This window comes from Notothenia rossii, assembly GCF_949606895.1.
Source record: "Notothenia rossii genome assembly, chromosome: 6".
Classification (NCBI taxonomy): domain Eukaryota; kingdom Metazoa; phylum Chordata; class Actinopteri; order Perciformes; family Nototheniidae; genus Notothenia; species Notothenia rossii.
This window is the reverse complement of record NC_136909.1, coordinates 55958856-55982857: the sequence shown is the minus strand read 5'-3', so window position 1 is coordinate 55982857 and position 24002 is coordinate 55958856. Positions and strand designations below refer to the sequence as shown.

The window sequence follows — 24002 nt, the reverse complement described above, 5'->3', positions numbered from 1 at the left end:
TACTTGAGTAAAAGTAATAGTCCCAGAGTGTAGGAATACTCTGTTACAGTAAAAGTCCTGCATTCAAAATGTTCCTCAAGTAAAAGTGGAAAAGTATTATCATCAAAATATAGTGAAAGTTGCGACAGTAAAAGTAGTCATTGTGCAGATTGGTCCATTTCAGAATAATAGATATGATAGGTTTTATAATGATTGATCATGAAAGTGTTCTCAAAGCTGGTAAAGGTGCAGCTAGTTTGAATGACTTTGTATACTGCAGGGTAGCTTGTGGATTTACTCCAGGTGGAACTAAAGTCGGATTTAACACTTGATTATATTTCACATCATTCATCCACATCTGTAAAGTAACTAAAGGTATTACATACATGGAGTGGAGTAGAAGTACAGCATGTACCTCTGAACTGTAATGGGGTAGAAGCAGTGCTTGAATTGGAATAAAAAAGGTGCCAGTACTCTAAATCAGCAACAAGTATTTGGCACAAAGTCATAGTATATCCTATAATGCTGGTGGGTTTGTCTCTTTACTGTATATTTTAGAAAGGCTCACTGTACTTAAACAAAATGACTCAGGGTGCATCTGAGATTAGAGGGGGTGCAGTGGTAAAGTGCTATTTTTATAAGTGGGGAGTGGACCTGACACCCTCTAGTCTAGGGGGGTCCGGGGGCATGCTCCCCCGGGAACATTTTTTTTTTAAATATTGAAGTTAGATGCATCAATCTGGTGCAATTTGAGAGAAAAATTAAGAGATATATGGATACCTCTCAACATCCATAATGAAACAACTGTAAACAGATTTACTTTTTCTTTATGGATATAAAAGAAAGTAAAGCTTGACTCCTACTGGCTGGTTAAATGACTCCTCGTCCCTGAGGCCACTACCAGTTTTTTGTGCCATTTTGCTGGATTTATTTGTCAATAGCGTCGCTGCACAAAGTGATAGCACTCTAGTTTAAATCTACTACCCAAAAAGAAACATATGGAGATGGGTTACTATTTAAAAAAAAATTGCAAATCTATTTGGGAACAGTGGAGCCGGGCCTCAAATCCTATGGGGTCCGGGGGTATGCTCCCCCGGTAAGATTTTTTTTTAAATGTTGGACTTAAATGCATCAATCTGGTGCATTTTGAGGGGGAAATAAAGAGACTACACCCCAATATCCAATATGAAAAAACATTGAAACTTGTTTATTTATTTGTTTTTGGTTCATTTATAGTTGTGAGTGTGTCTGGGCTCCTGAATCGGCCTCTCCTGTCTCCCTCCTCTCCCCCCTGCTCCTCTTTGAGGCAACAGCAAAGACTAGTTTTAGCTCTCAACAAGTTTATCTTACCTTTTATCAGCTAGTTAACATTTTGTTTGTATTATTCATGCGTATTTTACTAATCACTACCCCCTCAAATGGAAATATGTGTTTACATAAATGGTGACCGAACCGTTTGAGACCCACTGAGATAACTTAAACTAAGTTAACTATCTAAAGACTCAGAGAGTAATTTACCTCACCAGAGCTGTAGTTATCAGCCTCTCAGTCTGACAGCAAAGGACTCTCCCTTCACCTTGTTGTTGAAAAAGCTCCTTATATCCGTTAGCACAGCTAGCTAGCACCAGATGCTAACAACAATACACGCAGGGCTCGAGCTTAAGGACCTCCCGTCGTCCCGGGGACGAAAAAAATAGGGTCGGGGACGATTAAAAAAAATGTTGGGACGGATTTGGGACGAGAGTTAAAATTAAAATATACCCTGCTAACTCTACTACGAACGGCGATGAAAATGAAACTGACTGCACGTTTTGTTTAGCACACAGTTATTAAAACCTCCTTGTCAACATATACACACGCACAAAGCATTTAGCAACCCGCAAAATACACACACTCACACACACACACACAGTACGTAGCTACAGCTGTCAGCCACCCGCACAGCTGTCTGTGATGCCTCGAGCTCAAACACACTCAGAACGTAGCTAGACCCGCAAATTCCTGGCCCGCGAATTCGCGGGTCTAGCTACGTTCTGAGTGTGTGTATTTCGCGGGTTGAGTGATGTACAATAATAATGGCATCCCGTGGAGGAATTCTGCAATTTTTTACCATTACATCGAGAAAACGCACAGCAGAACCAGACCCTGGAGCGCCGGCCTCAGCCATAGCTGTAACGGGGAATTCAACCCAAGTCAATGAGGTAAGCTTGCTCTTATTAATGTTAACGTTACCAGTTAGTTAACTAACGTCAGACTGATGTATTGTTAACGCTAGCTAACCAGTCAGTAGCCATTTTACACAGTGATATGACGATAACGTTACCTTAACTATGAGGAGTCAAAACTCCGCAACAGTTCAGATCATGTTTCTAACTTTAACCACTTATTTATTTAATTACTCCTCTTCATCCCCTATGGGTAATAAGGCTGAGATGAGAACTCTCCATCGCATTTATTTCTTAGCAATATGCTGCGCCTCTCCCCATGTAGGGATGGGTAGTGTGCGAGGCGGCGCCGCGGGGCTGTTTATATACACACACACACACACACACACACACACACACACACACACACACACACACACACACACACACACACACACACACACACACACACACACACACACACACACACACACACACACACACACACACACACACACACACACACACACACACACACACACACACACACACACACACACACACACACACACACACACACAAATGTAGGCTGCACACTCAATTGTTCAACTTTTACATTTCTATTTGCAGGTTGCCTCAAATGCCTCTAGCTCAAACAAATATGAGGCAAAAAGAAAACGCAAATGGTTGCCGGAGTGGAAGAAAACCTTCCCATTTGCTGAATTTGATGCAGAGACAGGCATGATGTTCTGCAAAAGCTGTCGTGCTTTTCCCAGTCTTGCGAAGGGGAACAACCTTTTTGTTGGTGTGGATGGTGGCAAAATCCGGATAAAAACACTCCAAGAACACAGCAAAACGACATCACATTCTGACTGCGAAGGTGCTCAGGCTGCAAAAGTAAACCCAAGCGGAACACCCATGGCTTGTGTCCTACAAAAGATGTCAGAGAATGTCAGAGAAAAGATGACAAAGCTATTTAATATAGCTTACTTTGTGGCAAAAGAAGAAGCCCCCTTCACCATGTTTCCAAGCCTAGTTGACTTGCATCTCAAAAATGGTCTGGACCTTGGTGACACTTACAAGAACGACAATGCCTGTCGCACCTTTGTCCAGGCCATAGGTCAATCTATGAAGGATGACCTGGTGGAGAAACTAAAAAACACACACTTCTTCTCTGTCATGTCCGATTCCAGTGTTGACCGATCCGTGAAAGATCAGGAGATGGTCTACTTGACATATGTGGAAGATGGCAAACCTGTCAATCAATTTGTGGACATTGTTTCATTGGAGCATGCCCACAGCCAAGGCATCCTTGACGCAATACTTGTTGGTTTGAGGAATGTGGGCCTGACTGAGCAAGACTTGAAATCCCGGATGGTTGGCTTCGGCTGTGATGGTGCATCTGTGATGATGGGAGTTCACAATGGAGTGGCAGCCAAGCTGAAACAAATGTGTCCCTCAATTGTACCAATCTGGTGTGTGGCTCACAGACTGGAGCTGTCAGCGCTTGACAGCATCAAATCAGTGCCTCTGCTGGCTGAATTGAAGGAAACACTGAATGGTGTTTACAAGCACTACTCCCACTCTGCAAAAGCTTCCCGTGAGCTCCATGCACTTGGGAAAGTTATGGGCATAAATGTGGTCAAACCAGGTAACATTGATGGGACAAGATGGCTTCCACATATGTCCAGGGCCCTTGAAGGTTTGGTGAAAAACTTCAAAGTTACCATGGTTCACTTTGAGAACCATGCTAGTGATCCGAATGACAGGGAAGCTAGTGCCTTAATGAAAGGGAGAGCACGTGCCATTCATCGGTCCCTGACACAGTACAAGATGGTGATGTTCATTCACTTGGTGTTGGACATTCTTCAGGAGCTGAAGCAGCTCAGCCTGCTGTTTCAGAGGGATGGACTGACCTTGCAGATGGTCTCTGATGGACTACAAACAACAACATTGTCACTTGTAGCCATGCAGGTCAGTAAAGATTTTTTTGATTAATTGTTGAACATTAACAATTGAATATACAAATTGGTAAAACTGGTATTTATATAATCCCTAAATATGAAAAACTATAAAGATATTGTCATTTGTGATTATATTATTGAAAAACTGTGGAAGCATTTTGTGCTGTTATTATAGAATAAGAAATATTTTAAATGTCAATAATGTACGCCTGGAAGTCTAGACATTATCAACATCATCAGAGTAAATATTCTATATATTACACACATTTCAAATATTAATTATTATAGTCACAATATAACATACTTTAAAACGTTTTCATTTTATGGATTACAATGAGTAAAATGTTTTTTCTTTCCTTTTATTACAAACCTAGACAGACCCAGGCCCAAGGCTCCAGAAGGTACTTGATGAGGTTGGACCTGGAAACACCTGGCAGAATGTCCAGCTCAACAGGAGGGAAACGGACAATTCCACCTTCAACTCACTAAAGCTCCGCCTCATTAACGACCTGTGTGGGTTTCTGTCAGCACGCTTTGGGAATCTGGAGACAGGGATTCTGAAGGCAACCTCCACCCTCTTTGATCTGTCTAACTGGCCAGAAGACACAGCTGAACTGGCGACATTTGGCAATGCGGAGCTCATTGAATTAATGGAGCATTTCCAATCCATCCTTGCAGAATGCGAGGACTTTACGTCTGGAGAGGCAGCTAAGAGAGAGTGGCTTGACCTGAAAGTCCTCGTACAGCGTCACTACAGGCACATTGAACCCCAGGTGCTGTGGCAGAGGCTACTTACGGGTGCTATTGAAGACCAGTTTAAGCAAATGAAGGTCATAGTGGAGATCACACAAGTGCTCCCCATGAGTTCATCTTGCTGCGAGCGTGGATTCTCCAGCATGAAGAGAATTAAGTCAGACTGGAGGTCTTGCTTGTCTAACGAGATGCTTAGCTTCCTCCTGCACATCTCAGTTCATGGCCCTCCTGCACAGCAATTCAATGCAGAGAAAGCGGTCACCAAGTGGTGGAGTAGTGGCTGCAGGAACAGAAGGCCCCAGTTCCAAGAATAATTAATGTGTCAAGGTCTCCTGACTGTGTTACAGTCATCCTGGTTACTGGTTACTCTGGGTTCTGTCTTCAGGACAGAGTGTTGGATTTTTGTTAATTGGATGGGACTTGACTGGATTACATTTGGAGTAACTTTCTTGTTTGTGTGTTTTTAAAATATATTATTTTTTTATGTGTTTGACTGATTCACTAAAATAAAAAGGTTGATGAATTATCATCTAATGATTTGTATGATGTTGTATTTATGTTAAAGGTCACTTTGAATGATTTTAACTAATGATAATATAGAAAAACTAATATTTTAAATTCGGGACGGTCCACATTAATTTCGGGACGGCTTAGATTGTATTTCGGGACGGTTCCGGGAGGATGGGGAAAAAAGTTAGTCTAGAGCCCTGAATACACGTAACCGGTGCGCGCGCTTTCTCGCTTGCTCGCGCCACACATACACCAACACACACCCTCCCAAGCTTGAATGACACACAGAGACCAATCGAGGGCATTAGTATGATCTGTATGAAAGTGGCAATGTCGGCAGGCCACGTCATGTAGACAGCCAGTCACCCTCTGTGAGGCAGAGTCAGACCCACATTTGCGCTGCGTTGCGTTTACAATATATACGTATATTGCCGGCGGCTGAGTACCGGCACTTCTTGCCGGTACTCAGTAAGAAGTGCCGGTACCACATGGGTAAAAATCAGAAGTGCCGGTACTGCGTACCGGTGAGTACCGGCCCAATTCAAGCACTGGGTAGAAGAACAAAGTAGCAAAACATTGAAATACTTAAATAAAGTACAAGTATCTCAAAATTGTGCCCAAGTATAGTAGTTGTTGAGTTTATGAACTTAGTTACTTTACACCATGTGGCTATAAAGATAGATAGACTAAGCCTTGCACAGAGGCATGAAAATACATTTTCAAAATGCTCAACAGTGCTGCCAAAATTATAAACTGACTGCTACAAAATTTAAAATAAATGCTTTTATATATTTCTATTAGATGTGACTCTTTCTGTTATTATTAACACTGCTGCTTTAGTTGTTCTGCTAATATCCTCTGTCATTCCGTGGGGTGGGGGAGCCGGGGGCTCGGATCCTTGTCACCTTTTTCATACCTGATGAGTTTGCATCCCTGTATCCCGGCTCCCTATAGAACACAGGATAGAATTTAAAATTCTTCTTCTTGCCTACAAAGCCCTTAATGGGCAGGCGCCATCTTACCTTAAAGAACTCATTATACCCTATTGTCCTACTAGGGCATTGCGTTCCAAGAATGCAGGGTTGTTGGTTGTTCCTAGAGTCTCTAAAAGTACAATGGGAGCCAGAGCCTTTTCTTATCAAGCTCCACTTTTGTGGAATCAGCTTCCAGTTTGTGTTCGGACGGCAGACACCCTATCCGTTTTTAAGAGTGCGCTTAAGACCTTCCTTTTTGATAAAGCTTATAGTTAGGGCTGATTAGATTCAGCCCCTAGTTTTGCTGATATAGGCTTAGTTTGTCGGGGGACATCTTACTTCTTCCTTCTCTCTGTCTATACCTGTGTACTCTCATGTTCCGATTAACCCAGCTTCCCCAAATTTCTTTCTTTTTGGTGTCTATATACGCCGGGATCCGGAGTCATGGAGGATCCTGCGGTCCTGTGTCATGGATTGCGAGTCCTGGATCTTGAGTCTTGGCTGTGGTCCTGGATCATAAGTCCTGGATGGATATACTCATGGATTCATCTTCCTATTATACACACATGCATTTCCAAACATTTGGACTACCTATGTTGCAAATGTATTATCTTTTCAATTTACACACGGCATCTATTGCACGTCTGTCCGTCCTGGGAGAGGGATCGCTCCTCTGTTGCTCTCCCTGAGGTTTCTCCCATTTTTCCCTTTAAACTGGGTTTTCTCTGGAAGTTTTTCCTTGTACGATGTGAGGGTCTAAGGACAGAGGGTGTCGTATTTTCATACTGATATTCTGTACAAACTGTGAAGTCCACTGAGACAAATGTAACATTTGTGATATTGGGCTATATAAATAAACATTGATTGATTGATTGACTGTATGTTAAAAAGCCTCAGTCACCTTAATTCCTGTAATAAAAACATCTCAGGTCAGTAACACTCAAAGCTAAATGTGCAATACCATGTTCAGCTATGTTACTATTTATAATGTTATTGTTGTTACATCAGAAGATTTACATATTGGAATGATTTCTTAACTTACAGTAGGCTATTTTTTACAATGTGTTGGAAGGATTTATTAAATTACTATGAATATTGTCATTGTTGAAGGCTTTTAGAGAAGGGTGAACTATAAGCCTGAATTACATAACATTTTATACCTAAAAACATAAAAGCCACAATAAATGAATCACAATTATTCTTGTTATTTTTACCTCCCGTATTGCTTTCAACCCACCAGCTTTTATGGTGTTGTTACGTTACTAACTGTAAGCTTGTCACATACAGTCTATGGTCACTCAGAGTAACATCCAGTTAATTTAGCTGCTGGAGAAGTAAGATCAGGGGGGGAGGGGGGGGAGAGAGCTGTGGTTGATGGGCCATTAGTTGTGTAAATACACAGCTGAGAGCTGCCGTTTCATTCAGACTGTTTAAAAAACGGTAACAACGGACTATTTTTCTTAGCGGATGCATGTCAATTTAAATCAATACAACAATTTTTTAAATCAATAAAAACATTTTCTAAATCCATAAAAGCATTTCAATTAATACTGGGAGTCATGTCGTTACTTTGTTGAGAATGTGGCCGTGTAATAAGCGGGATGATTTGCAGCGACTTGTTCCTTATGGGGAAAATAGTACCCGTCATGCAGATCAGGATCCCTCCGCCACGCTTTGGGATCCTGATCTGCCGACGAGGCTCCATTAAAATATAAATATTTTTAGTGAATTACTGAGTTTAGGCACGTGAATAACGTTTTAATTAAGTTGAATACAGTATATTCATATGTGTCAGTGATTTCATAAACATAAATGATCGTGGTGAAGATGATGATTAAATTAGGATTAAAAATCGAGAGCCGGCCTGCATTTCCTCCTGTCCGTTTTTTTCGACTAAACACATTATTTTGTTAAATAACAACATGGTGATGTTTTGTAAATGATTACATGTCTCTTATTTAGCACAGAGTATGATATCCGTGACATATGGATCTTAACAAAGTTCCGCTGTACATCCAGCGTACTGTATCTGACTTTATTTCACATGAGCTCCAGTGTGGAACCCCACTGCACCCCCTGGTGGCAGGGCCGGCCCAACCCATTAAGCGACATAAGCGGCCGCTTAGGGCCCCGCAGCCACTGAGGGGCCCCCTAGCAAAAAAAAAAATTAAACATTTTTTTTTTTTTTTTTTTATCTCAGTACACCGTTGCTCTACTCTAAAGTCGCATCTAAAACGCGATCTGATCTAGCTGTGTATATTTTGTTATTTTTGATTGTTATATTCAATCCAGTGTTCGAAATGGGGGGGAGCCAAGGGGGAGCTTGGCTCCCCCGAAGAGGGAGGGAGCTCCCCTGAAGGCCGACTTTGAGATAAATAGGGGGAGCTGCATATTTGTGTCACACAGATTAGAAATGTTGAGTTTCTGTAAATAAAAGTTCTTGAAATAAATAATAGTCATTGTTCATTACAGTTTCTGAATATTTGTTTTATATTTGTGAATATTTCTGGGTGTTGCCATCTGTACGTGGCGGCGCTGCATTCTTTATGCTACTTACGTTGCTATGGTTACGGCGGCGATGCCGGCGGCGTATTTGAAATGTTCATAAAAAATATGGCGAAACGAAATCAGCCAAGCCTCGCAGCTTTTGGATTCACAAGCAAAGAAGCGAAGGATTCTAAAAATGACAACGTGAACGGAACAACTTTTAGCTAGCCGGCTGTAAGCGGCGTTAGGGTCGCGTTTGACAGCTCCACACCGAGGGAGAGGCTTGCCGATGCGGAGCCTGAAGAGGCTTCAACAACGGCCACAGCCGCCGGCGCCACCTGCACTAGCAAACCTGACGATGCCCATGACCTGCCTTTTAACTGGACACAGAAAAGATGGAGTGAGTGGAATGAAAGCTATCCATGGCTTTTCATTCCACTCACTCCATCTTTTCTGATGAATGTGGATATGAGATTTGCAAAGAGGCAAAAAGTATATTGATCCCTCTGCCGCTCGCAGAAAAATCCACCGGAGTGCACCTTTCACAAGAAAGGATTCAGGGAAAAGTCAGCAGTGATTAAAAGAATAACCTGCGGAAAAAGATTTATAATCACCATAAGGGCCAGGCAAACGAAAAAGCGATCGAGATTTCGGAGAGGAGAAAAAAAGATGTCCTACCAAACAGGCTATTGGCGATCAATGTTGACCTAATGCAGGAAACATATAGATCTTTCAGGTCTGCCTATATGATTAGCAATAAAATAAATAAATAGGGCTCCCCCGAAAGCAAATGGGTAATTCGAACACTGATTCAATCTCATTAGCTACAGGCATTTGAAGCTTGTAAAGGGAGGATGACAGCTCTCACTCGCCACTCTGCTGTTCCGCAGCGCCGCTTCCCCTCCCTCCGCTGAAATGATGAATGTAAGGTGTATAGTAATCATAGATAACACGGCAGGGTCCGTTAGTTTGTTTTCATCTGATTTCAAATAAACAAAGTATTGGCTTTCAGAATATTAAACTTGTTTCGGCAAATTCAGATGATAAATACAACTTTGAAGCTTGTAACGGCATAATTAAAAGCGGAGAACGGAGTAACTTGACGTCACAGCAGGCATAACAACAGCCGGTGTTTCTCGAGTGTTTTCACACACACACACACACACACACACACACACACACACACACACACACACACACACACACACACACACACACACACACACACACACACACACACACACACACACACACACACACACACACACACACACACACACACACACACACACACACACACACACACACACACACACACACACACACACACACACACACACACACACACACACACACACACACACACACACACACACACACACACACACACACACACACACACACACACACACACACACACACACTTCCCCCAGACCAGTAATCCAAACGAAAATATCTTCCCTCCGTACTATTTTGATAATTTGCTCCGCTAATAATCAATCAGATCGATCCAGAGAAGAGGAAACTTTGAAGGCCTTTTTCTCAAAATGATGACTCTGTAACAGTCATTATATAATGTGACATATTTTGCTTAATATTTGGAGTACAAAAACAATCGTCGTGGCGTAGGTGTTACTCTCATCTATCTCAGATAGAAGATATGATTGGAGACGACCAGCCAATCAGAATTGACCTTCTCGAGTTCTCCGATTGGTTGGTTTTGTGGCACATTTGTAACGCTGTGACAACTTGAGCGAGCAGGCAGGCAAAGCTGAGCGCTCAACTGTGGTGCCTTCAGTTTGCATGATGTCTGGCAAAAAAAGGACATACGCCTCTGGTGATCAAAAACGAAAAAATAGAAAACTTAATGAAGAAAAAAGGCAAGACAATAAAGGTATGTAACTTCATATTATGGCTCTGTCTCCTGTCCTGTGTCCCACTAACAATAGTTGGATAACTTGGATTTGGGAGTATTCTAACTTACTTACTACTACTACTTACTTTCTAGCTAACGTTACAGCTAGCTAACTAGCCAAGTTATCATTATTATCTCAGCCTTTCTGTAGAATAATGCGATGCTATTAACGTTACTGATTAATTTACTTTAGAAAAGTTTAGCTCAGGCAGCAAGTCACACTCGTAGCTAATGTTAGCTAGGTATATGTGCTTGTTTCATATTTTGACCAAGTAAACCAATTTCCCCTGGGATTAATAAAGTACTATCTATCTATCTATCTATCTATCTATCTATCTATCTATCTATCGAACTATCCAAACATCATTGTGTGGGTTCTAAGTTCATGTAAATGCAAGTATTCATTGGCTGAATATTGAATTAGCTATATAAAGCTAGTATGTTCCATTTGATGTTCCATTTCAAGTCTGTTTCCATAAAGCTTAACTCTGTAACATACTCTCCTCAGGAGCACTTCTGAAGTACTTTGGAAGCCCACAGCAGGTGCCAGCACACACCACAACGTCCACTGAGGACACTGTTGGTGAGTTCAAATGGGCCCAAAGTGAGAGCTTTCTGAATTTGGAATATTAAGTCATTACATTACGAATCATATATTTCTTTATTCCATAGCAGGTCAATCAACCTCCACCGCTGCTGTTGGTGAATGTGAAACCACAAGGTCAGCTGTTGGCACCAGTGACTCCGATGTCATCCAAGAAACCGCCTCAGACAATGCTGGTAAATGATGTGTTAAGTGTACAGATTAAGCCCATAGAGCTAGCTACAATTGCCATTTGTCGAAGTTCTATTGAGCAAGCTCGCTGTTCATTGCTTATAATAAATATCTGTCATGCATGGGGCAGGAGTTTGATGATACCTGTTTTTAAGGACTGATTCTGGATCAGCACTTTGGAGCTATCTCAAAAGCAGCGCCATAGTGGTGAAAAGACAGCTGATCTAGAGACAGTCCTATAGTCATATATTAAACAATGATATACTTCTTTATTCCATAGCAGTTCCATCAACTTCCATCACTGAAGAAACCACCTCTGACAATGCTGGTAAGTTTAGGCCTACATCAAAGAGACCTTAACTTTGTTTGTCAAGAAAAGCAAAGCACTATATGTCCAATCAATCATGGTATTATTATTATTATTATTATTATTATTATTATTATTATTATGAATATTATTATTACTATTGTGTTCAATCATTCAACTGTGTTGTTCATTGCCAGGAACATCAACTTGTAAACATGTCAAGTAACAAAAACTTATTTTTTTTAATTAATTTCCCTATAGGTATTTCTGTACCCATTGAAGTTGAGAGCAGTACCATTACGCCTACTACACCTACCTCTGTAACTTCTACTCCTTTTCTCTCTGGTTCACCAATGGATCCAACTGGGTGGCCATCAGTACTTAACAATCACGTACGTACAGATCTGGTGATTAGGGGGCCAGTACAGGTGGAAAGAGATTTTGTATTCCCGAAAACACCAAACAACAGAAGCTTTCATTATCATTACATGTTTAGAACACTTGTAAATGGTGAGAAAGTTAAGCGAAGCTGGTTAATATACTCCAAGAACAATGATTCAGTCTACTGCTTTTGCTGCAAGTTGTTTTCCAAGAAATCATTAAAGCTCATAACAGAGGGACAACAGGACTGGGTGAATATTGGCGCATTACTGAAGCTACACGACAACAGCCCAGATCATGTGAAAAGTGTGTTGACTTGGAAGGAACTAGAGCTCCGTCTTAGAAAAGGGAAGACAATAGACAAAACAGAGTTGTACCTCCTGGAGGCAGAGAAGAAGAGGTGGAGAGAGGTGCTCATTCGGTTGGTTTCCATCATCCAATCTCTAGCAGAGAGGAACCTGGGACTTAGAGGGACTGTTGACACCCTGCATAACCACAACAACGGGAATTTCCTCAAAGAAGTTGAGCTAATTGCCAAGTTTGACCCTGTTCTGAAAGAACACATCAGACGCATTGACAGTGGAGGAAATTACACTACATACTTGGGTAAAACAATCCAAAATGAACTCATGTCCTGTATCAGTGACACAATACTTGCAGCAATGGTGGCTGAAATCAAAGAGTCCAAGTATTTTGCCATCATTTTGGATTGCACCCCAGACGTCAGCCACCAGGAGCAGATGACTGTTGTGATTCGAACAGTGAGTGTGAAGAAAAGGACTGAGATCAGGGAGCACTTTCTGGGGTTCATCATAGCCCCTGCATCCACAGGGCTTGGTTTGTCTACACTCATTTTGAACAGGCTGGAGGAGCTGAAGATCCCCTTTGAGGACTGCAGAGGACAATCCTATGACAATGGTGCAAACATGAAGGGCAGAAATAAAGGGGTGCAGGCAAGGCTGTTGGAGAAGAATCCTCGAGCTCTGTATGTTCCTTGTGCAGCCCACACACTGAATTTGATGGTGGCGGATTCAGCCAAAGGATCAATAGATGCTACTTGCTTCTTTGGTAATGTTCAGAAGCTGTACACCTTGTTTTCAGGTTCTCCCCAGAGGTGGACCATCCTGAAAAAACATGTGGACATCACTCTCAAGTCCTGGAGTGAGACGCGGTGGGAGAGCAGAGTGAATAGCATCGAGCCGTTGCGCTACCAAACGGATAAGGTCAGGGAGGCTTTGCTAGAGGTGAGGGAAAACGCAAATGATCTCATGGTCAGAATTGAGGCCCAATCCCTGGCAGAAGAAATTGGATCATTTAGATTCCAAATCTGCACTGTTGTCTGGTATGATATTCTGTCAAAGATCAATACAGTTAGCAAGCTCCTTCAGTCTGTCAACATGCAGCTGGATGTTGCGGTCAGTCTCTTAGACAAAACCAAAGCATCGCTGGTAACCTACAGGGCCACTGGGTTCACAGATGCTCAGGCCACAGCAAAAGAGCTCTGTGGAAATATGAATGTTGAGGCAGTGCTGAAAGAAAAGAGGCTGCGGAGCAAAAAGAGGCATTTTGCCTAGGAGGCAGCTGACGAGGCAGTGGCTGATGCCACGACGAGACTGGAAACAGGATTCTTTAATGTTGTAGTGGACTGATGCATCCAGTCTTTGGAGGACAGATTCAAGTCCCTGGGGGAAGTAAGAGACAAGTTTGGAGTGCTTCACAACTTCCATAATCTGGATGATGAGTCACTTACAGACCAATGTGCCCTGCTGGGAAAAACATTGACCTGTGGCGAAGAGGCAGACGTTGACTGGAGAGAGCTAGCCATGGAGATACAAAGCCTTCCAGAGCTTCCCAAAGAAGATATGACCACATTGGAGATGCTCACCTTCTTAAATGAAAACGAGCTGTGTGAGATCTATCCAAATCTTTGGATAGCGCTGAGAATAGCCTGTACCCTTCCAGTGACAGTGGCGTCCGCAGAGAGATGCTTCTCGAAGCTCAAACTGATAAAAACATACTTGAGGTCCTCCATGGCCCAGGATCGCCTGAGTGGAATGGCAATAATCAGCATAAACCACCAGATTGGCAGCCAGATCTCCTATGATCAGGTCATCAATGACTTTGCCTCCAGGAAAGCAAGAAGAGAACAATTCTGACTGTACGTACGAGAGGAACATTTGTATTTGCATTTGTTTTTTTACATTTCATTTCATTGTTAAGCAGTTTGTTTTGCACATATTATTTAATCCTTTAAAGGTATTTTTGGATCTATTTATATATTCTATTTAGTGTTGAGTGTTTTTTATTAAAAATATCTATCTTTGAACAGTGATGGTCACTTTGTCAGTCTTTTTATTCTGTACTGTCAGTTCATCAGTGCTATCTGATATGACTACTTTATTCAAGTTTATGTTCATTTGTCAGAGTACTTTTGATCCCCTAAAATGGGGGATCAAATGTAATATTGGACAAATTAACATACACTTCAACAAAGTAGTCATATTTAATACTTGGTCACAGTATGCACTTTAACCTCATAGTCCTTGTTTCATTTCAAATCTAATGTGCTGGAGTACAGACTCAGAGCCACAACAACAAAACATATGTCACTGAGGACTGAGGAGTTTCTATATTTCTGTTCACTGAGTTTATATAGTCATTAGTTATAGCCTAGGTAGTTATTTGTAGTCAATTTAAAGACTGTGCTGCTCTTCTCAGGTCCCACTTTAGTGTTTACATGCTTATTTGTACAATATGTGTGCTCATACTAACATCATAAGACAAAAGTTGGTTCCGTGTTGTGTGTAGTGAGAACGCGCTAGAGTGAGGGGGGCCCCCAAACAAAATCTTGCTTAGGGCCCCCAAAAGTCTAGGGCCGGCCCTGCCTGGTGGATCATTGATCCATTGCAGCTGGCTTCATTATAAATTAAATGTATCTATCACGGGGGCGGTCTCAAGTCAAACTGGAGGTTTTCCCTTGAGCGAGGGCAGATCACGTACCAATCACGGCCCTCGCGTTTCAAACTGTCTGAAATGAATCGCTACATCTGTATATACACATATATACATACATACTAGGCTTGGGCGGTATGACGGTATTACGGTATACCAGGGTATTTCGAAATACCGTCGGTATGATTTTCAATACCGTGACGTCACAGACTGTGCGCCAAATCACAGATGCGTTTCATTCTATTACACTGACAGAGTTTTGACAGGGACGACATTGGTTGTAATGCAAAGCACGCGCCAGCAGAGGGCAGGGGAGGGCAGTTCGTCTTTCCCGCTCTCAGAGCTCAGCACAGAGCTGAGCTGAGCAAGATGGCGGCAGCATTTGCCGGCCCCGAACTCGGACATCTAGTAAAAAAGAAAAATGCCTCTGCGCCTGTTTGAGACTATTTTGGGTTTACTGTCGCCAGTGACTTCATCCAGCACAACGAGAGACAGAGGCACTTATTTGGGAATGTTTAAGACGGGGTGAGTGAGTGTTGACATTTTTTAATCCTATGAAACTGGTTGATGGTTTTGTAGTCGAGGTCGGACGGTTTTAAAAACGAAAGCATTTACGTGCTAAACATTCACGCGAGTAATCCAATGAATCAAATGGAAATAAGGTTTTTAACACATGCACGGAATAATATTGCCAAACTAGTTAGTGAATATAGCAAACTTTATTCAATAAGTCAAGTATTTACTCCCGGAAAATGTTTATGTATGATGATATATTGTTAACTTAGCTCACTATGGAAAAAACGTCGGACATCTACAAGCGCGTCCTGTATCCGATGTGTCATGTATGCAGCCCTTGTTTTGCACTTGCGCGCACGTCGCGGCACTTTGCGGGCGTCTACCGGCTCGGGCTGCATTTTACACCGAACATATAATATACCGTTCGAAACATCTATTTGCCACCGAACGCCACCTAACTCAAGTCGACCCAAGTCATACCGTCAGTGGCGGCTGGTGGAAAATATTTTTGGTGGGGCTGTTGATATAGTGATTAAAAAAAAATGTTTGGGGAGAAATGACCCCTTAAATTGGGACTGATACCGTCATATACCGTATACCACGGTATGATGTCAGCAAGGTATGACGGTATGAAAAAAATGATACCGCCCATGCCTAATACATACATATACATATATATCTACACATATACATATATATATATACACATATACACACATATACATATACATATATATACATATACACATATATCCGTTCAAAGACCATTGGACAGTCTTTTCTGTTCTCTGCCTGGACAGCAGACTGTGTTTTAGCAAACAAATCTGACAACAAGCGTTGATCAGCTGATCCAAGGGATGGATTTCCAACATGATCACCCTCACACAGCAAAAAATAATTTTCTGATCGAGGCAATTTCTCCTTAAATTCAAGCAGAAAATAATACATCAGTTCAAGTTTCAGAGACAGTGCGGAGGACCTACCAGACTCCCAGCAGGACGGCCTGCTCCTCAGCACTCAGGTCAGGCAGCTCGTACTGATCCGGCTCTGCCAGGTTGATCTTATCCAGCACGGTCTCATCACCCAGATTGTAGTCCTGTGAGCACATGGAAACACACACACAGTCAGCGGTGTACACACTGCAGCAAAGACCAATAATAACAACTTTTTAGATTAGGCATTAGATAATGTCAATGCAAGGTGGTGGGGGATGTGAAAAGAAACATAAATACACAGGAGGGGTTTATTGATTTTAACAGCATTTTTTTTCTAGTATCAGTATACTGAGCATTTATCTGAAGATACATGACACATGTCTATTTCCCCTCTCTCTATGTATTATCCCCCAGAGAAAGATGCATTAACAGAACTTAAGAGGAAAACACCTGTATAATGGACTAGGTCATATGTTTCATTGTGGACTGCACTTGAGCATCTTCTTCAACCTGAGCGTTTGAATCACATCCCAAAGAAAGACTGAATCTGTTCCTGCAATCTGCTCATGGGATCCTTTTTTTTATTTTTTATAAATGAGCAAGTTACAGAGAATGGGGCGGGAATCTGCAAATGTAGTGCTGATGTATTGATGCATCCTTAATAATGACCAATTCATTTTTTGATTATCACTTTAATGTTGTAGCTGGTAAAGGAGGAGCTTCATTTCGTACTACTGGGTGGCTTAACCCCACAATAATATATTGTATATTGATACAGCGGCTGGGATATGTCTGGGAGATTTCAGGCAGCTGGCTGGGAGGGGACATTCCAGGTGGCAGACGAAAGGTTCAAAGTGGTACAAACAGTATGAAAAACATCAAGGAAAAAGGAAGACAAGAGCTCATACCTTGGGCAGGCTGGCCTGGGGGGTCGGGGTGGCACTGGCCTCATCCTCCGCCTGGTCCTGCTTTCTCTTCACCTCAAGGATGAGCTGAGCCAAATACTTCTGCTGGAACTGGGTCCTTTTGCCAAGAGCACCTTGATACCAGAAACGATTCGATACATTTAACACATTGGGATCTTTAAGGTTTGATCAGAATGGGTTCAGGAGGATGGTTACCAGGTAACACAGCCTGCTCTTATGCATTCCCCCCCCACCCGATGGCCCTGTGCTACATACCAGTCATGTTGATATTCAGCCCCGAGAGCTCCTGGGCCTTCTCGCTGTGTTCCTTGGCGCTCTGGTAGTTATAGTAGGTCAGATTGGTGTAGACACACTCCAGGTGGAAATGGATGGCCAGGTTTCTCTGCTCCGGACACAGAGAGAGGCTCTTCACCACTGGGAAGGACAGAGGACTCACAATCAGATCAATACTAAACTTCATTTTTTTTCACAATGTTTGGATGGTCAGCTAGTCTTCCCAGTTAAAATAAATAATTCTGATTGTTTGAAGTGAGAATCAATGTCAGCTTTTATTGGACCTGTTTAAGTACTGTGTTCAAGGCCACTGTCAACGGTTAGAGTGATGTGTCTATGTCTGAAAAATACAGACTGTAAAGTAATTATAAATCTACCCCTACAAATTCTAATGTGGTCAGCACAATCGGAAGACCTTTGTGATGAATGGTTGTTAAATGCCTGTGTAAGTCGTGGAACGCATGTGCTGGCAAAAGACTACCCTTTGCCAAAAGGTTGGACATTGTCCAATCTGCTCCAGATTTCACAGAGAACAAGAGTAACAGCCTAATGACATTTTGTTGTCTGTACTGACTCACAGCAAATGTTGGGATTTTTGAAAAACAAACTTGATGAAAATGTGTCAGCAATGCATTGGTCACCAAAAGCTTTTTGAGGTTTGAAAACAACAAAAAGGTGAACACTTTTAATTTAGTTTTATTTTATTTTTCTATTTCCTTCCCTTTCTAGGCTCTGTATTTAAGCGAACTCTTCCTAAAGATGTAATCCTACTGACTTCAATATTTGGTCAGAATGATCCAAAGGGCGTGGCAATGTAACCAGTAAAAAGCGTGGTGGCAAAAATACATTCCTTTAACATTAAATAAAAGTAAATTGAGCATTTATCATCCAATCTGCCCCAAACTTCATTTCATAGGGGGTCCAGCCCAGAGGGTAATCCACATAACATATTGAATCAAACGTATAGTGCCCCCTATTAGTAACAGCAGGGTACCCTGGTCTGGCAAACATTGAGGTATGGTCTCTAGACTTAATTTACAGGAATGTACAATCAGCGTGGACACAGGAAGTGGCATTTAAGTATTTCGTGCCATGTTCAATAATCATGAAAATTGAGAGCCAAGTCAAAGAGCCTCTGGTGACTCCTCACTGCTTGCATATTAAATGTGTCTTGTTTTTTATCACTTGGTTGCACAGAACATCACCAGGAGGACCTTTACTCCCAGCGGCTCAGGAAGAAAGCCCTCAGGATTATAAAAGACCCCCCCATCACCCCAGCCACAAACTGTTCAGTCTGCTGCCGTCTGGCAGGCGGCACCGCAGCATCCGGACTAAAACCACCAGACAGTTTCATCCCACAGGCCAGAAGACTGTTAAACACCTGAACTGTTGAAACAACATCCATAACATTCATCTGCTACTTAGTAATTATGTATCTATTATCTAATATATAATTCCAATAACTTGTATATAGACTCGCATTGCACTATTCCACTTTCTCACTTTTTTTAAAAACTATTTTTCTTTTTGTATTACTTTTAATATAATATATTTTAATATTGTTTTAATATTGTCTGCTTATCTGTATTATTGTGTTGCATTGTTGGAGAAGCCTGTGACCTAAGATTTTCAATGACATAATTACTATGTAGCTATGTTAGTTTTACAATAAAGAACCTTGAATAGGTAAAGGCGGCAACCTGTGAGAGTCTGTAGATTGTGGTCTTCAGCAGAGATTTGCTAACACTGCAAAGATTACAAATGTCTGGGTGATGTAGCTGTGAAGGCAGCACCCAGAGCTGGCTGGAGGTCAGGTGCCTGACTGTCACACTAAGGAGGAGATGCATCAACGAAATAAATCATTATGGAAACATGGATTCATAGACACACCATCCATGTCAACAGAGCACAGCTACATTTCTCACCATCCCCCATGAAGCACTGAGGCCTTGAGATGACAAATAAGAAAGACAAACAGAGTGGAGGTGATGGGAAGGTATGAAAGCTTGGTACAGCATCTGGTGTGTGGCTCCTTCCTTTCCATCCATCTGATCTGGTTATTAATTTGTTCTGCTGAGGCACCGTTGAGACAGAGAGCTCCTCCTGAGCTGAGACCAGCAGAGAGGAGGGGATTCATGATCAACAATCATACACTTTCATGCCCATTTAACATTAATGAAGCATCGCCAAGAGCAGGCAAGAGAAAGAAAGAGAGAGGCAGATTTACATGCAACAAAACTGTTTCATATTGAGCAGCGACAATTTCACACTGAAAAAAAATGTCTTTCTGTCTGAGCTACAAAGGAAGAGAAACATACTGAAAACCAGATCTAAGAATTATTCAACCTCTGAAAAGAGAAGTGTGGCTTTTGAGTACCATAGTAGTTTAGCAAGACTGTTACCTTTTATCTGGAGTAAGACAAATATGTAAAGGCCTTCTTTATTTTTCTGTATGCAGCATTTTCAGCACGTTTATGACCCATTTCCACTGCAGGGCCTTGCACGGCGTAGTACGGTATAGTTAGGCCTTGGGAGGCCAGGCTCACTTTATGCTGCTTTTCCATTACAGTTTAGGAACTGGGGTAGTAACTATAGTAGCACAGTGTAGGCGGAGCCGTAACGTCATCTTCAATGAGAACCACAAAACCAACATCAGCCGTTAGCCGTTAGCCCTCAGAGCTCACAGCTCCTCATATCTGTTCAGAAGCTAGACAAAAGTTAAACATGTACAAACCACAGACTGTCTGTGTCATGGAGAATACAGTCGCTGGTTTATTTATGTCTGTAGGCCGTTGTTGTGAGTGTGGATGGTCAGAGCATACTGCGTTAGCTTAGCCGATCTCCATTCAGAAAACATGCATTTTAAAAGGTTTTTCGCCTGCCGTCTTGTCTGCAGACTTGTCAAAGCATTAATTCATGGTTTTTACTAACCGGTATCAGTATTTTGTTACTTCGGCATCATTTTGAAACGTGTATTGCAATTAAATCACGGTCAAATATGTTCATTTCGTTGTAGTTGCCAGCGATTCTCTCACTAGTTTAGCATACTCAGCCCAGTTGTTGGCCCGGAAAGAACCTCGATTTTGGAGAGCCAGAAAACTGTGAAAAAGTACCCTTTAGCCGGAACTACGCCTAGTGGAAACACAACCAAAAACGGGCACGGCACGCTTAAACAGCGCTGCAGTGGAAATGCGCCATTAGAGGCAAGGTCTTGGCAAAGCTTAATCGGTTGACCACTTTGGTCTACAATGAAATGTCTGGAAAGCTGTGCACCTAGCCCCAGTACCCGAGTGTTTTTTTGTTTTTTTTTACAGTAAATAAATGTTAAAACTCTTCAAAACCAAGGTCATCTTACCATGTCTTGTTATGCTAGCTGTGTTTGAAAGAAATAGCACCTAACCTGATCCAGAATCAAACAAACCCCACAATGTAAAAACTGGACCAATCATGTTAAATATTGTCCTGGATTTGGGAAATGTAAAGCTTTCCTGAGCAATTTTTATAAACACATAATTGGAATGTTTTTAGTTTTTTTGGACTGATGAAGTTTACATTTTGTGTTTTAAGAACCTAAACTTTGAAATGTGATATATTGCAATAACTCAAATGCGAAATAGAAAGTGTGTGTGTGTGAGAATGTTAACATGCTCATTAAATGAGAGAATCATAACAATAACGTAACTGTGTATGAGTACTTTTTCAAGATTTTGAGAACATGCTTGGTCCCAATAATGGTGATATGAAACCTCATGGCAGCCGCTGCTCGATGTGTAGAGCGGGAAAATCTGCATGCTCTTCACAACATCCCAACCCTCTCTTCAAGTGAAATATAAAAGGATTGTTAAACCGACTGCTCCTCAGGAATATGAATTGGGCTGTTTTGCAGCCTGCACATTCTGCTCACCATTCACTGTTTAACCATCACACACAGGCTGCAACAAACACACCCTTCGATTTGAATCAAGTTCCAAAGGAAAAAAAGGTCTTCAGTAATTAATTTAATATGTCAAATGTCCTCTGATAAAAGCCCTGCTGATTGGCTCCAACAATAAAACGGAAACCAGCTTAAAATTCACAATCTGATGCACAAAATAATATCTGAACCAATTAATCAAACACTATTGTTCTGATAAAAATAAAAAAGCCTCCAAACAAATGTCAGTGCCTTTTGTCCCAATTCCACAGTTAGCATCACAGGGAGCCCAATCTACTGTCAGCATATAGAAAAGACTTCCAACGTAAAGAGACGCTTGTCATGGTTGACTTAGTTTGTGCACACTGCCCGGTGCTGAAATGAGCCTAATAAAGTAACTAATGATGAATGAAACAATTCAACAATATATTACACCAAATTTGAACCCCTTTGATGGTAAACCTGTAACTACCACACATGTGTGCGTCACAAATACAAACTGGTATCAAACTAAGACAGCATTTGGACCAACATCAGCTTTGTGTGAAATAATTAGGGGTGCACCGAATAGGAAATTCTTGGCCGAAACCGAAAACGAAAATAGGAAACAGTTGGCCGAAAACCGAATGCCGAAAGGCCGAAAATGATTAATAGAAATACATATGTATATATGTGTATATATATATATAATGTATAAATGTTTTACCAATGTTGTTCAGCTACCTGATTATGGAAAAAGACATGATTATGGCAAAACTTAACTTAAATAATAATCACTATTATGGGTCCATAAAACATTTATTCAGCACTTTTGAATGCATACAGTACATTAATTCCAAGTCAAGTGCATTTTCTTTTCTCTGTAGGATAACTACAACAAAGTGCATTCAGAAAAGAGCCAAGGTGCTTTAAAACTGCATAAACATCTAGGCCAGTAGGCCTACAACAAAATAGTGTAAATAAAGACTAACAGCCAGGCCTTCAACAACAACAAATGCACCTATAAGTTTGGTAACCTAACGTGTTGTTGTGATGACGTAATCAAAACCCGGCGACAAGCACGGCGCGCGACCATGCTGGCTCACAGCCAACATGTCTGCCGCTTGGAGATATTTCAAAATATCAGAGAAAGAGGCGCGGATTGCGATTTGTAAAACGTGTTCAGCTGACATTTCTCGAGGGGGTGTAACTGCAAAGACTTTCACCACTTCGGGATTACTCCACCACTTGAAATCAAAACACCCGGACAAATATGCGGAGTAGGATCAACGTAACCCTGTTCTCTGACATTCTGTGATATGTTTTCGGTGCTAAAACCCTTTCGGCCGAAAGGGCCTTTTTAACAATTTTTGGCCGATAATTTTCGGTGGCCGAATATTCGGTGCATCCCTAGAAATAATGCTTTCATATAAAATGAGTTCAAACAAAGGGGGCTCTAGCAAAATAACAAAGGTTCACCCGGTAATAAGGTTCTACCCGTATTGACTTTTAACCCACACAGATTACAGTCTAATACAGACTGGGCAGAAATGGCGCCAACATATTTGTTTGCATAAAGCAGTAATAATACTTTAATTCTACCATGAGATAGTTTAAAATGTGTGGATAACATATCAATGAAATGTTCAATACCGTAGAGCAAAAGTGTTGAATCTTTTTTTCAGTCTTTGACACTTGCACAACTGTGTCTTTTACATTACGGAAAAGAAAACAGATCCCTGTGCATTTGGGATTTGTCCACTGTCTCAAACGTGCCCAAGAAACTGACTATTAACCAACCACCCCCCCCATGTGCTGTTACAGCTGTAGCACAGGGATGTCCACCACAGTGTTTACAGACCTCTGTCCATGCTGCTCTGGGCCAGGTCCAGCAGCTGAGAAGAGCAGGCCTCCAGGATCTGCTGGTGCAGGCGGATGTAGCGCAGGGTCCACCAGGGCAGCATCTGAAATAAATATGAAATAACACAAATGTGTAACATGTTAGATTTAAGCCCCGGCCACACGAAGACGATAACGGTCATATCTGCTACAGTTCATTATCAGACAGACGGTTCATTTCCTGATAACGTTGAAGCAATAGCCCCGCCTCTCCCCACCTCTCCTGCTCAGAGAACAGCTGCTGGGCTCTCAGAAGAGGGGGAGGAAAAGAGAGGCTCCGTTTTTTATTCTTATATTATTATATAGAGTCGTTATTCATTTGTTTTCTAATTTTGTCCGGAAGATTTAAACTTTAACGGACATGTTGATCGGCGAAAAAGATTCTAACTGAAACACTGCTGCACGGTCCCCTCGTTCCTT

The 24002-nt window shown here is 41.7% G+C and overlaps 3 protein-coding genes across 6 annotated transcripts in view; 2 read left to right on the top strand and 1 right to left on the bottom strand.

Moving 5' to 3' along the window:
- Positions 1 to 10022, top strand: part of LOC307044200 (zinc finger protein 862-like) — a 10658-nt gene extending 636 nt beyond the window's left edge. The window contains exons 1-2 of the mRNA XM_079689276.1: positions 1 to 4097; positions 4462 to 10022. The exon at positions 1 to 4097 is cut by the window's left edge and continues 636 nt beyond it. Coding sequence (XP_079545402.1) covers positions 2865 to 4097; positions 4462 to 5154 — 1926 coding nt within the window. The 5' untranslated portion in view covers positions 1 to 2864 and the 3' untranslated portion in view covers positions 5155 to 10022. The remainder of the gene's footprint in view (positions 4098 to 4461) is intronic.
- The window catches only part of ttc27 (tetratricopeptide repeat domain 27), a 168082-nt gene that overhangs the window by 111104 nt on the left and 32976 nt on the right, over positions 1 to 24002 (bottom strand). Inside the window, exons 5-8 of the mRNA XM_079689264.1 lie at positions 23545 to 23647; positions 17774 to 17932; positions 17501 to 17631; positions 16641 to 16753 (exon numbers count right to left, since the gene is read on the bottom strand). Of these exons, the coding sequence (XP_079545390.1) occupies positions 16641 to 16753; positions 17501 to 17631; positions 17774 to 17932; positions 23545 to 23647 (506 nt within the window). The remainder of the gene's footprint in view (positions 1 to 16640; positions 16754 to 17500; positions 17632 to 17773; positions 17933 to 23544; positions 23648 to 24002) is intronic.
- LOC307044202 (zinc finger MYM-type protein 1-like) lies at positions 10113 to 14515 on the top strand. Of its 4 annotated transcripts, XM_079689280.1 has the most exons (4): positions 10113 to 11309; positions 11399 to 11506; positions 11782 to 11829; positions 12070 to 14515. In XM_079689280.1, exon 4 carries the CDS (start codon positions 12162 to 12164, stop codon positions 13761 to 13763), a length of 1602 nt encoding a protein of 533 aa, XP_079545406.1. In that variant the 5' UTR covers positions 10113 to 11309; positions 11399 to 11506; positions 11782 to 11829; positions 12070 to 12161; the 3' UTR covers positions 13764 to 14515. The 4 variants fall into 4 exon arrangements, with proteins under 4 accessions (XP_079545406.1, XP_079545407.1, XP_079545405.1 ...); XM_079689281.1 differs by having other exon boundaries at positions 11399 to 11829; XM_079689279.1 differs by having other exon boundaries at positions 10113 to 11506.